This window comes from Gallus gallus, chromosome 6 (assembly GCF_016699485.2).
Source record: "Gallus gallus isolate bGalGal1 chromosome 6, bGalGal1.mat.broiler.GRCg7b, whole genome shotgun sequence".
In the NCBI taxonomy this organism is placed as follows: Eukaryota; Metazoa; Chordata; class Aves; order Galliformes; family Phasianidae; genus Gallus; species Gallus gallus.
This window is the reverse complement of record NC_052537.1, coordinates 14,432,182-14,446,316: the sequence shown is the minus strand read 5'-3', so window position 1 is coordinate 14,446,316 and position 14,135 is coordinate 14,432,182. Positions and strand designations below refer to the sequence as shown.

General features: G+C 31.7%; 1 protein-coding gene across 50 annotated transcripts in view; it reads right to left on the bottom strand.

The window, feature by feature from the left end:
- KCNMA1 (potassium calcium-activated channel subfamily M alpha 1) overlaps positions 1-14,135 on the bottom strand; it is a 443,671-nt gene that overhangs the window by 139,226 nt on the left and 290,310 nt on the right. For all 50 annotated transcript variants that reach the window (XM_040702202.2, XM_046942681.1, XM_040702201.2 and 47 more), the window contains 3 exons: positions 13,046-13,121; positions 10,920-11,090; positions 9,119-9,210 (listed from right to left, as the gene is read on the bottom strand). In XM_040702202.2, the coding sequence (XP_040558136.1) occupies positions 9,119-9,210; positions 10,920-11,090; positions 13,046-13,121 (339 nt within the window). The remainder of the gene's footprint in view (positions 1-9,118; positions 9,211-10,919; positions 11,091-13,045; positions 13,122-14,135) is intronic.

Here is a 14,135-nt window from a genome sequence, read left to right as displayed (position 1 = left end):
TATTACACAATTGTGATGTTGCAAAAAGAATATTTCATAGAGAATTCAAAGCCTATCGAGGGTATATATTCTATCAAGAAACAGTGTCAGACTAATCTTTTCCCATATCCATTTATCACTCTCCAATTTAATTAGAATGACCAAATACAGAAAATTAGTACACTTCTGTGAGCAAATCATTTTTCACAGCTGAAATTCTCTACAATATCTCTTTTTTCCTCATACAAACCAGAATGAAACATCATCTAGAAATGCACTAGCTCCTTATAAAGTAAATGGAATTGCTGTCAGAAGATCTCTACCTACCACAAATACAATTTCACAAAGGAAAAATGAAATAAGCAAAAGCTAAATCATCTAGAATTCCAACAGAAGATCACTGAGAACACATATTTAATTAGTGTAAATAGCACTGTAAATGAAAACAGAACCACTGAGAATAGGACTCTTCAGAAAGGACTTTACATGGTTCTTCCTTCAGAGGACACAACACTAAATATAAATCTTTAGCTTGTTTTGAAAGAAATTACATCAATATTATTGGAACAAGTAAAAAGAACTTAAAAAAAGTCAGTGTAACACATCTGTCATAAATCATAATAAATAGAAAATTCTGTTCAGGATTCAGTTAAATACATGGTATTCACTTGTCAAAGTACTAAATAAAGTGTGATTCATATTGAACTAGATGTATTTGTTATAAATATTACAATATTATAGAGACAAGTACTCAAATATCTTTACTATCTCTCTCCTTAGTGTCCTGATCATGCCCTCATCTACTGACCATCTAAATTCTTTTTATACCAATAGCAGACAGCCATGGTGGAAATCAAGCGGTTCTTCTAAAGTCTAATGGTATTCTTTAACAAATTATTATTAGTCCTCAATCTATTTGTCTTCCTAATAAAAATCACTTCTTAATAATTTTTTCTTCAATTACTAATAAAAATCAACATCAACACAGTCTGTACATATTATCTTGTTTGTCTATTATACCAATGGAATGTATTCTTTAAATGTTCCAGTTTACAATATATTCCGAGATGTTTGTGGTTTTTATGATTTATCTGTTATTATTCAAGATAGTATTAATTCAATTAATTTAAATGACAATTCTACACATGTGCTCATATATCTCTCTCCTACTATGCAGTTAAACACATGACTTATTTTAATATAAACTTCTCAGACTAACATAAATAGATTGTACAGTACTGTAGTCAGGATTTGACGTATTTCTTTTCTTCCCAGAAGACTTGATGGACCTCTAGGGACCAATATATTGCATGTAAGACAAAAGTAAAGACTGAAAATCATTCATCAACAATGAACACGTTAGGACCAAAAAAAAAAAAGTTTTAATTTGGTAGGTTTTCATTTTTTTTTTGTTTGTTTTGTGCGTGTGTGGTTTTGTTTGCTTTTGTTTTGTTTTTTTAGAATGATTGCAGTGGATATAAAATTAAAAAGGGCTACTCCCAAACTTAGTCATTAATATCTGTAAACAGGGGATAAGATGCTGTGAAATCAAAACTTGATGTCTAAAAATCCACCCACAAGCTCTCTATTCTCTCACAGAAACTCTTTCCAGACTCAACATTCTTCAGGCTCTCTCTTATACTGTAAATGAAGTAAACATCCAAAGATATATGTTCAGACCATGGTGCACTATAAAGATCAGTGGAACAGCACTGGATCATGCATCAAATTATAATAATGTCAGGCATTTAAAATTTCCCTGTGATGCAGACTTTAGCTTTCTATTTGATTAATATATGCATTAAAAATCAAGAACGAATCTCCTAAACTTAAAACTGTTAATGTGCCCAAAAAATATACAGTCACATACAAGACACCTTGATCAGCTGTGAATTATGTCAGCTACAAAACTATAGCAAACACACATACATATTCAAGTTTCAGTCTTGTTCAGTGAATACTGGTGGGGTGTCATTTGCAGTACTTAAATGCTCGAAAGAGCTTTTTCTGAAAAACAGTGAAATAATAGAGTGATGCAAGTCCTCAAATATTTTACATCCAAGTAAGACTTTAACTAGAGAACACACTGACAGAGTGCATTTCTGTGACTTAAATCTTGGATAAATTGTATACTCCTTTCTTTAAACTGGATTTTAGAGTATGCATCTCCATATGTTTGCAATAGTATGTTCTAAGTGATTCACTGTGAACTTCTTTATTTCAACTTCCCTGTTCAGTTACAGCTAAATAAGTTTATCTTACACTACTGTGATCTAAGGAATGGTGCAAAACTTAAGCTATAAAGCAAATTTAAAAAGAAAAGTTAATATTCTTAGCTTGATGCCTTTGCTGGGACATAAACTGGACAGAAACAATTATTTTGAAATGAAACCCAAAGAGAAAAGGAAAAAAGTTTTAAAAATTTTAACTAGAAATATAAAATTATTGCTATTATTCTGGAACAGAAGATGATTTGAGACCTAGAATACACTTCAGGGAAAAAAAAAATCATAATATTGTTATATCTCAATTCCCACACTCTGTTCCTTGCTTTCACAAAAATGGATATAGTTTAATAAGTATACAAAATTGAGGAAAAAACTCTGTCCTCTTAGTCCTATCTGTCAGTCTATTTAACACCTATCAGAGTGAGTCTTCACTAAGTGAGACTTCGTTTGAAATAGTGGAATTAGAAGAATGGCTAGCAGATGTGAAAGAGAGACACCGTTGGGGATCATAATGCAATCCATGTCACATTCTCCTATTACAGTCCCATCCCACTGGAAAATAGTATCTTACATACTGAATCAAACAATTTAATATAATAATCATATGTCACTTTCTTTGGAGCTATGTCTCTCATTTCTGCAGCAAATGGACCTTTGCCAAAGTATCTGGATAAGTCATAAAAATAAATTGTTCTAATTTTTAATCAAAGTCAAATGTCTAATGAATCCAAGATGGTGTGTCAAGTTAAATTATCTGTGTGTCTTTCTGTTTACCATATCTATCTGTCTACAGTTTTTATTTTCCTCTGTGATGTTTAGTTATTGAATCCCATGTTTTTTTTCTGGAAGGAATCTCTAACAGATGATTCTTCCCATTGATATGCTGATGATTTGCTAATTTATGGCTTGTAAATTTAAGCAATCTGAAGAAATCTCTGGGAAGCAAAGTAGACCATGAGAGAAAAGAAGCAGGAGATTTTAATAGCTTATACAGTAAGGACTTCATTTCATTGAATCACCATTTCAAATATTTAACTATAGTATTGTCTTAAAATAATTTATATATAAACTTAACAAATCTTAGCATGTATATGCACTTACTATTAAGGAAATGTACAAATAAAAAGCAATAATAAAAATCCTAAAAAATAATCCTAAAAAATAATAAAAATAATAAAAATCCCTCTCTCTGTGTCTATTTCTATTCACGTGAAGCCATGTTTCACTTGCTGCCCCCATAAAGAGTTTTCAGTGGAGGTTTGCATATAAGAGGCAAAATCAACTTAGCCCACGGAATTAATATGTAATTATTCAATTATTATTCTTCAAAAAGAAGAGAGACTGAAAAAAATCATTATGTTATCTAGTCCCTCTTAGAGTTCATCAGTATACAAATGTTCTATTCATGTTCTATTCATAAAGCTTTCTATAGGCTAACTTACAATAAGCTACTGTTTTCAAATGGAAAATAATTCACAGAACTAAAATCCAGCCTGATCACATGAACACACGAATACAGAAATGAAAAAACTGATTAAGATAAATCTTTATGCTTAAATAAATGTGTAAATCTGGAACAAAAGGTTAATAATTAATTACCAGAGGTAAAATAGATCTAAACCTGAATCTAAGAAAATCTCAGAACAGAAAATCCCAGACTGGAATAATATGAAAGCTAAGAATAAATAAATAAATTGCTCTTGATTTTTTGGCATAAAAGATGTAATAGATTATTTTGTAAACCATGTTTTGTCTAGGACTGAAGGTGTATGGTCTGTACATCACAAAAGTTCATTAGCAGAATTTTACTAATCTCAAAACCAAATGTTTCTTGAAGAAAATCTCAATCTAAACATCTTGAACTTTATAGAAAAGAGGTTGGATGGAGCACATCAGAAAAACATTCAAAGCCAAAGTGATCACTGCCTCTTCCAGACTTCTAGATATAAGCACTCATAAACTAACCAGAAAGCTAGTTGCTCACAGTCTAAAAATAGTTGTCTATCAGCATAATGAAATTTGTGCTTTTCCTCCTTCTATAGTACTTCATTTGAAAATGACACACTGAATAGCAATTCAGGAGCTCTACAAACAGGTAACGGAAAGAATTGCATCAGAATAAGTGAATCTGAGAGTCTTAGAGAGAAAATAACCATACGTAGATAATGTGTAGGGAACCAAGCAATGGTCTCAATATTATTCAGAAGAATGGCATAGGGGAAATGTCACTAATACTCAAGCTATAAATCATTTCAGTTCACAGTACATGAAAACAAAAGTAATAGAAAAAAAACCAACCACTTCATAGAAAATAATCTCTATTTTTTATAAGCAAAGGTCAAAACTAGACTTTTGTAGATCTTTTATAATACTGTGATTTCTTCTTTCTGCACCTTGCTAAGTTACATCTAGTTCTTATCTAAGTATTTGTATCCAACATTTTGTTATTAAAAACACTTTGTTCTTAGTTGATAATATTTATAAATACTAATTTTTCACTAGTTTACTGAGTGTTAATTTCCTCACCCTCTACAGTAGTCAACAATTAAGCTGTATATTCTGGTGTAATATTTAATACTTAATTTTAAATCTTCAATATTTAATTCTATTTTCTAGCTGTTTGTAATAATTTTTACTGATATTCTATCATCATTGACAATAAACATATATTTAGGAAAAGTGAAAAACAGATTACCTGAAAATAACCTTTTCTCAAGTATCATTTAATTATTTATTCCTTAGTTCTCTAGCAAGTTTCCCACTGTTTGAGTAAGATATGCCCTATGGAATACTGCAGACATTTTTCAGAGTGATGACATTATGCTTGATGATGAACTGATAAATAAGAATTTAACATTCATTATAAATTTCTGTCTGTTTCGCATTTTAAAAGCATCTGTAATCTTCAGAAAGCATTTCTCACATAAAAATCATTCAAAGACTCCAAGACTCATTTAAGTCTCACAAAAAATCTTTCAGGTAGTTACTAGTCAATTAATAATAAAAATATTGTATCAGTAGAACATCTGCTAATATATAAAGAACATAGGTAACATCTGCTGTGCAAAAGATATAAAATCATGCATTAGACTATTCATCATGAAAATGGACTGGAACGAAAAAATGGTATAGACTGAATTGCTGACAATGATAAAAAAAATTATGCAGAAAACTATGTAGAAAATAAAGGGATCTTCACTAACATATGTCTTAGCAATATAAAAAAAATATTTTTGTAGTTCAGATAGTTTCTTATGCCTGAATTTTATTTTCCAGTTACATCTTTGATATTTTTTAATACCAAAATATTTTCTTGTCTTTACAAGCTTATAATCTTGTCTTCTCTCTGTCATTTGTATTCAGTGGTGATTGTAGAAGGAAGAAACTGTTTCTTTGATGTGCACAGAACTAAACTTGGTAAGATTTTTTTTCTCATCTACTCATCATCTGATTTAGTGTATGAGGATACATAGTAAAAACAGTTTCCTGGTGCAGTGATCTGTGATTTGTAGCAAATCACTATTAGCACTAATTTTGTTACTTATGGAACAGATCTCATTGTTTACAAATCTAATATTCAAGAAAAGCATTAGTATCTTCTGGAGTAAATTCTCATTTATTAAATTCTTCTAGGTTGAGATTGTGTCAATTCATCATCAAATGTACATATTAGGTCTTGGTCACACTTTGTATTTACATAATAGTATGTAGTTTGCTGTTTATGCATCAGAGTAATTTTGTTGGTTTAACAGATGAAAATTCACACAAAGGCTTAGATAATCATGTTTTGTGCTCTTTGAGATCTTGCAAATCTCATCACAGGAATACCTTATAAAGTAGAGATTATAAATTGTAATAAAAATGTTAAAAAAAAAAAACCATGTGGATTTCTGAAACTAAGCTGTCTAGTAAATTTAATCAGTGATAATTGCATAATGCTTATAAACTACCTCAGTTTCTCAACTCTGTATGTCTCATCTAAGAGAGCAGAATGTTTCTTTAGTGTATAAAATGCTTGCTATATAGTTAATGAGTCTTTCCATGACCTAACTGGCTGAAAAACAAAATGAAATGTGAGATTTTTTGTAAAATTTTAAAATCTTTTCTTCTTTAGTAAGAGAAGCCTATAGAAATACTTCTTATTCATACACTCCAGCTGCTTCAATAGTTAAAATTCTTTACCAATGCTCTCCTTGTAGTAAAGCCATACAGTGTAATCTTCAGAGGTACACAATCATATGTTAATTTTAACATCCCATTTAAGTTTTTAGTAGTAGTATAGAAGCATGTTATTCCACAGACATAACTCATGAGGACACATGTATAAACATTTATATAAATGTGACAAAGCAGATCCCATGTACTTATCTATTTTGGAGAAAGAACAAAAAGTATACACATCTGCTATTTTAAGTGTTGAAGCGGTATCTTTCAACAAAATTTAGCTGCCTTCATTTTGTACATGCATTTAATTTTATCTGGAAACTTTCTGACATTAGAACTAGAACAAATGTAGGTTCCCATTATGTATGCTGCCAGAATCTATGCTTGGTTGCTCAACTAAAGAGCTTATATTGCTAATTACTACCACATGCCCAAACCCCAGGCAGAGGAAAGCTTATTGGTTCTGACAATCCATTCTCTCAACACTGAATTCCAAATGAAAACTTAAATTTTGGCCAAACATAACATTTCATCAATCTTGTTCTACTGACTGCAAAAGCAACATCAAAAAAAGATTACTAATAGCTTTTTACTGTGCAGTTCCCAAGTTTAGATTCTCTGATGAAAGACCCACGTGAGCAAAGGACTTCTTTATACTACTCAGTAATTAACATTTGAACCAGAAAACAATGCATTAAATAAATCGAACAGTTTGCATGCTGATGACAGAGCTGAGTTTCAATTGAAAAGTTATATGGGCAGGAGAGATCTGCAGAATAAGCACTGAGTGAGCTAAAAGAAGACAGTGCATATAAAGACAAAAAGCAAAAAAAGAAAATAAAATGAAGCACGCCCCAAAGCTAGCAGGAAGTCTTTGAACTGGAATTGAAGTTTTCAGGATGCGGGATTCTGACTGAAGATCAAGTCCTAGTTTAGAGGCAACTGAGCAATGCTGGGTACTAGTGACAATGTAAAAAGTGAGAGACTAAAACTCTGTATTTAAAAAAGTTTTTAAAACATATTCACCTCTGTTGTAACTCTTTTGGAGCGGTGAAAAATGAGGTGCAAAGTCTGTATTTGAAAATCCTCTCCTTAGAAAACAAAGTACGCATACAAGTATGAAACTGAGTAGGTGTCTGTCACAAATAAACATTTTGGGAATTGAATGACATTTCTTCCAGAAATAAATGAAGACTTTTTTTCATCTTGATAAATGAATTATGATGCATGTTCCCAGTATTAGATTTTGCAGTGAAAAATAACGTTAGACACTGGATGGTACCTTAAAAATTGAATGCCTGAAGTTGTCATCTACTGGTTGTTATGACTATTGTTGAACAAGTAACAGTATTAGAAAAAACAAATATTGTTATATCGACCCAGTGATTTAAATCAGTACTCTCAAATTAGTTCTGTGGGACAAATGTAGTCTTTCTTCTCTACAAAGGGAAGAAAGAATTTGATTAAACATTGTAAAAATTTGGTTGTAAAAATCTGTAAAATCATGCATAGGTGATAATTTGAAATGAATGAGGTGAAAACTATCTGCTTGAAATACGGAAAAGAACAAATTAGATAATTTCCTGAAGTTCTTTCTTGTTCTTTGGAAAGGATTTTATATAACTAGTGTTTCAGGGTAAATATATATATCTGCTAGAGAATTTCACAAAGATATGTAATGAAACAGAAGATGGCAAAATTAATGGTGATAAAAAGAAAATAATGTATCTGCACATACATCTGATTTATTGAAGGCCTCAGATCTAGATGTTGGGAATGCCAGAAAAAGCTGTTTTTAACTTGGTCAAGAAAACAAACAGACTTTCAACAGAAATGTAATGAGCTGACGTGGTCTAATAAAAGCTACCTGTTGCTACCAACCAAAATGATTACTTTTTATTTTTCCCATGCTACATTGACACTGAGGATACTACTTCCTCTTTTTTACAGTGGTTGTGGAAGAGAATCATTTTAAAGCTCTTGGTCATACATTGTAAAACCATGAGTTTTTGCAATATTCATATGCAATCAACAGGAGCTGCTTGAGATCTGCATCTGTTGTCTGAACAATAACAATCAGCACTATAGATCATCTGAAACAGTTATTGAATAATCCAATTGTCATAAATCTCTTTTTTTGCTCCAGCAAACTGAAGTTATCTAAAGAATTGAGTTTCTCCAAAATCACATTAATTACCATTGTGACTTAGTTAAGAGATCACCAAATAATTAAGTGATGCCCAAAAATATGAAGTGATGTTAATCTCTTTCCAGAAGCTAGCTGCATATGCAAAAGCAATATATTTATATATTCATTTATTTATTTTTTCAAATTACATCAATCTAGTCCTGGCAGCATCCAGGTTCTCTTGAAGGAGGGACATAATGTTGTGACTTGTACCATAGCATTAGCCCAGGTCTCTAACTATGGTGTGACAGTTCTCCAGTGGTAACATCTGATGTCAAAGAATACAGCTTTTTAAGCTGCAAGTCAGCTATTACCACCTTCAGGGGATCTTTAAAGTCACACAGCCACACCTGGTCTTTTTTGACTTACTTTCTGCCTCGGGTTGAGTTAAAAGTCCCGCCGTATTTCTTCCGATTAAGGATGAGAGCAGCAATTTCTGGCACGTAGCGAGCAAACATTGCCTACATGCATGAAACAAAAACACAAAAAAAAAAAAGAAAATGGCATGCAGAGAGTGTTCTACTGCAGCAGAGGCAGCAGAGCCTCTTGGAATACTTACTTTCTTCCACTAACCGCACTATAGGAACCACCATATTTCTTGCGGTTTCCTATTAACTCTATGATTTCAGGGACGTAGCTGGCAAACATGGCCTAAGAAGAAGATAGGAGACAGAAGAAAAGACTAAAAAGAGAGGCCAAAGAAAGGGGGATGATGAATATTTTCAAGAGATATATTTTTAAGATCTGAAAATGTAAAAGAATTAGATCTACAAAGGTGTTTAAAAAGAAAATTTTTAAAAAGTAAAAGTTCTTATCAAACAAAACAAGAGGGTTCAATGTAAAAGTTGGTCTTGGAGAAGGTGCATGTTTTAGAAATTAATAAAATGATCCAAAGAGGAAAAATAGGTACAAAAAAAAAAGAGCAACATTTATTCAAGCTGTTATAATAAGGTATAGTTATGTCTAAATCTTCCTGAAAAGGGGAAAGGAAAAAAACTATTCATCTTGACTGAAAAAAAAAAAAAAAAAAAAAAGGTAAAATTAAAAAAAATCACCACCAAAAAACAGACAAACAAACAAAAAAACCCGCAAGAAGAAATATTCTTACAACAGTTATATTTCTATTTTAAAAAACAAGATTTTTTCCCCTGTGATTAGAATCTAAGCACAGACAAAAAGATGGAGTCAGAGGCAAATCCTCCTTCTAAACAACAAAACAGTCACCACTACCCCCAAATTTTTTTTTTCCAAAAGTTCAAAAGTTTGTGTTTTTAAAAGAATTGGAATAACATATGAAAGAAAAAAAAAAGATTTTAAGGAGAAAATAAAAATTATTCTGCCATGTTTTGTCCAACAAACATCTTCGTTGTGGCTGGATACTTCGAAGAGCTACTGCCAGTTGGAATGACCTCCGTCTTTATTTGTCAATAAACATAGATGGAAATGCATATATATGCTTACATATATGTACCTGTGTATCTGACATATATGGTACTCATAACATCAAGTATATACATACTATTTCCATAAGGTGTATGTATATGTGAAATCAACACGAGAATAAAGTAACAAAAATGATACGTATGTATGTGAATTAATATATCTCATGAATTTTCTCTACAGCACTTACCTTGCACTGTCTGAATAATAAAATAAACCTTGCTGCTTCAGAAAAACATTGCAACAGGTTCCATAGAATTACTAATACTGATAAATAATAGAAAAGTTGACAGAAGGCAACTAGCAACTTTGGTGCTTTGTACATATAGGACAAAGAACACCAGAATTTGCTGATGGTACTGGTACTGGTTATGGCCATGCTTCATGTGATAAACTGGGTTAAAATTGAGCTACATTAATGAAAGGATGTTTGAAATTAAAGAGAATGTGGTTTGCCATCATCAGGATCAGGCAAGCTGCTCTTTAAGGCAGTCCAGAGCCACAGTGTTTGTTGGAATTCTGGGAAGGAACACAGAAGGGTGGGTAGGACTTCTGAAACCGCAAAGTGCCTTTAGGTATCAATAGTATCCTTAGAAAAATGCACTACAGTCAGTCACTGAAAAGTAAAATACTAGGACTAAATTTATAAGTGCAAATGCTAAGACACTTCATGTATTCACATGCATTACTTATTTCAATGGTTTATAGAAATTCTGACTCCTATGATTGACAAACTGTGTCAAAATATTTATCTTTAGAAAAATACAGTGTATTAAACTTAAGAATTTTAGAATTAATTTTAATTTATTAAGTTAAATATTATTATTTCTTCAATTATATCATTGAGATAGAGATATACAGGATAAAGAACTAAATTAGAAGAAAACAATAATAATGAAGAATAGTAATGATTTTTTTACCAATCCCCCAAGGATGAAGAAGACCATGAAAAGGCGACCAAGGGTTGTTTTTGCATAAACATCTCCATAACCAACAGTGGACATTGTAACCATCAGTAAATAAACACATTCCCAATATGTTAACTGTTGATTATTTTGGAAATTTTCCCAAGGATCCCCTGAGTTCTCCACCTAAAAAGAGAAAGGAAATAAATAGTGAATAAATTAAAACTACCATAAACTATCTCTACTGATACAAAAATATACATATTTTATTGGCATATAATACAAACTCTGGATCCTGTTCTGTGATATTTATCCTAGATATAACTAGGATTACAGACTTACCATTCTCTTGCCAGTACACATATCACTGCCACTGCAACTATCTATGGAAAACATTTTTTTTCCATTCACTACTACATAATATACATTATTAAAAAAGAAGGTGTACCTTATCTGACATCAGTTTGTCCACATATTTTTCAGTCAATATTACTTCTAATGCAATTGTGCCACTTAATGTTTTTGTTTTATAATATTACATAGCTATTAATGGCATTAGTGACTTATCACTGACTTGGAAAAGTGACACAAGTTATAAATTTAACACTGGAAAAGGAGTATACTTTGTATGTATACTATCTATTAAGTTTTGTTCCACTGTAGCAAGCCTAAAGTTTGAGAATTCCAATGGCAGAAAAGAGAAAATCTCCTTCCATCTGATGTAATTTTTAAAACAGTGAGTTTTAAGTTTCTTGTTTTGTTTGTTTTTAATTCAAATCTAGAAAAAGTGAATGAATCTGTGATAAAAAACAAAGGGGCAGTGGCCCAAAGGAATGCACCACTGGTAAATGAGAAGGTTATCACAAAAACTACCACTCATAACCTCAGTTCACCTTCATAAGACTGAAAATTAAACGTGGACCTCTTCACACTGGTAACAAGTGATGGGGTCTATGGAAATGGCACATAGCTGTGTGCCAAGGCAAGTTCACACTAAGTACAAGGACAAAATTGTTTACCCTGAGGGTGGTCAAAAACTGAAACTGACTTCCTAGCTAGATGTTCAATGCCCCGTGCCTGTCAGCATTCAAGAGATGTTTGGATAATGCCTTTAGTAATGTGTTTCAATGTTCAATTAGCCCTGAAGTAGTCAGGAACTCAACCTTTGCACGTTCCTTCGAGCTCAAATAGTCTATTTCATTCTAAATGACTTCAGGTGTCATTAGAAGACAACCATTCTGAACTGTATCTTACACAGACAAATGTAGCTCAAGGTAATTTAAGTGAAGTCAAACAAATTCTTCAGTTGAAGTCAATTTTAAAGTCTGGATTAACACCAATATCATCAAATCATAACATTACTTCAAAATCATCCTTATTACTGCCCTGAAATTTTCCTGATTCTAAGTTGATCATAAATTGTCCTTAGAGGACAAATATTTAGTCATATTTAATTATATTTATTAGGTAACTTAAAAGCTATTGGTTTTAAATATGAAAATATGCAAATGACACATACCTTTTATATACAAGCATATTAATGTTTCTGAAATAATTTGTAATTCTATACGAAGTATTTCATACTTTTCAGGTTATTCTGTACTTAAAAATACAATTATGACAAAAAGTATACTATCAGTAACTGATAGAAACATCAAAAATAGAAGTCTAAGAGAAAAGCAGAACAAATGCTATTCTGAACATTTGTAAGTGCACTGCATCTTATGGAAATACATTTTTTGTGCTTTTTTTTTCTAGCACAACATTGATTTCCTAGGACCTCACCCTCATTTCATACTCCGACATCCCCTTCCAGGAAGCACTTTCAGTAGTTATTTAGGAAACATTGCCACCTACTGGTTAATTGTAATCATTCAAGAAGTTATAGCAGTTCAAGTCTCAGATTTAACTATTGCTGAAACTAAATATAGGGGTTAATACATAGGTAAGTATCCCTTATAAAAAAATACTTGAGTAAAAGCTGAAAATTGGAGAAACTTCTATTTTTTCATTTTTATTTTAATTATACTCACTAAATGTATTAAGTGCTCATTCCGAGTAAGGCAATTTCTCAAATGAAACAGTTCTGAAAGAAAGAAATCCAGGGAAAAAAAATGCCAAATATTTGTAAACATACTTACCAAATGTATGAACCCAGCTGCTGTCAGCCATGTGCTGATAAATATAGAGCACAGATTCACTAGCTTGATGGAATTACTGTGGAGGAAAAAAAAAAAAAGAACATACTTTGGAATTTATCAGACATTCCTCTCATTATTCTCAATTTTCCTTTCGGTATATATCAGCAATTAACCACATGCAAACATTGTGATATCCTGGAATACATCCAGACAGACTCAATGAATTAAATTGGGTAATGTCAATTACCATTGTCTGCTGAACATTGCATATCCACCCATAACTGACTGATGCTTTTTGAATTATTTCATTTTTCATTAGCTTGTATGCTTTTTCCACATTCATCTGGAAGATGGAAACTTAGTTGACCAATTGCTGGTATTTGCAAATATTATTACAGGGCAAGCCTAGAGATACAGCAAGCATTAATGAACTATTGCAGCCAATCTGTGAATGCCACGGTGGTTTTGTGGAAAAAAAAATATAGGATTCCTGAACCTGGGTATTTTACTGTTTCTGTGTAAAGACATAAGTCATTTTCAAATTAAGCCATAACATATCTCATACTTCATAATGACAGTTTTAAAAAGAAAAAAAAAGTCTTCATGAGAAACCCCACAAATTCTTTCTAGTCCCACTGAGTACTATATGCTTTACTGCAGTCAAAAGTGATTTTAAAGCAAGAATCTCACAGTGAGTTCAGCAGAAAAGCATGATACTGAAGAGATTGTGGAAAAGGTTTTAAGATAAGCCTGGTCCCTCTATTCTAAGAGACATTACTGTAATTTGGAAAGCTAGTAATTACATCCAACAAATACACAATGAACTGAAGTTATGTATTATGTCTAAATGATCTTATACTTTCAAGGAATTTTATTGAAAATAGCTCTCCTTTGTTTTTGAAAACACATCTCAGAAAGAATGATGCATCAGAAAACTATTATTCCAATGTCAATGTGTTCCAAAAGAAAAAACACTTGGAAAAAAAACCTGGTAGAAGTAGTAGTAGTTATGTATTAGTAGAGTTGATTAATATTTATTTTTCTAACTAATTGAGGACAATTTCTAAACTAAGTTGATAAATGAATCTGG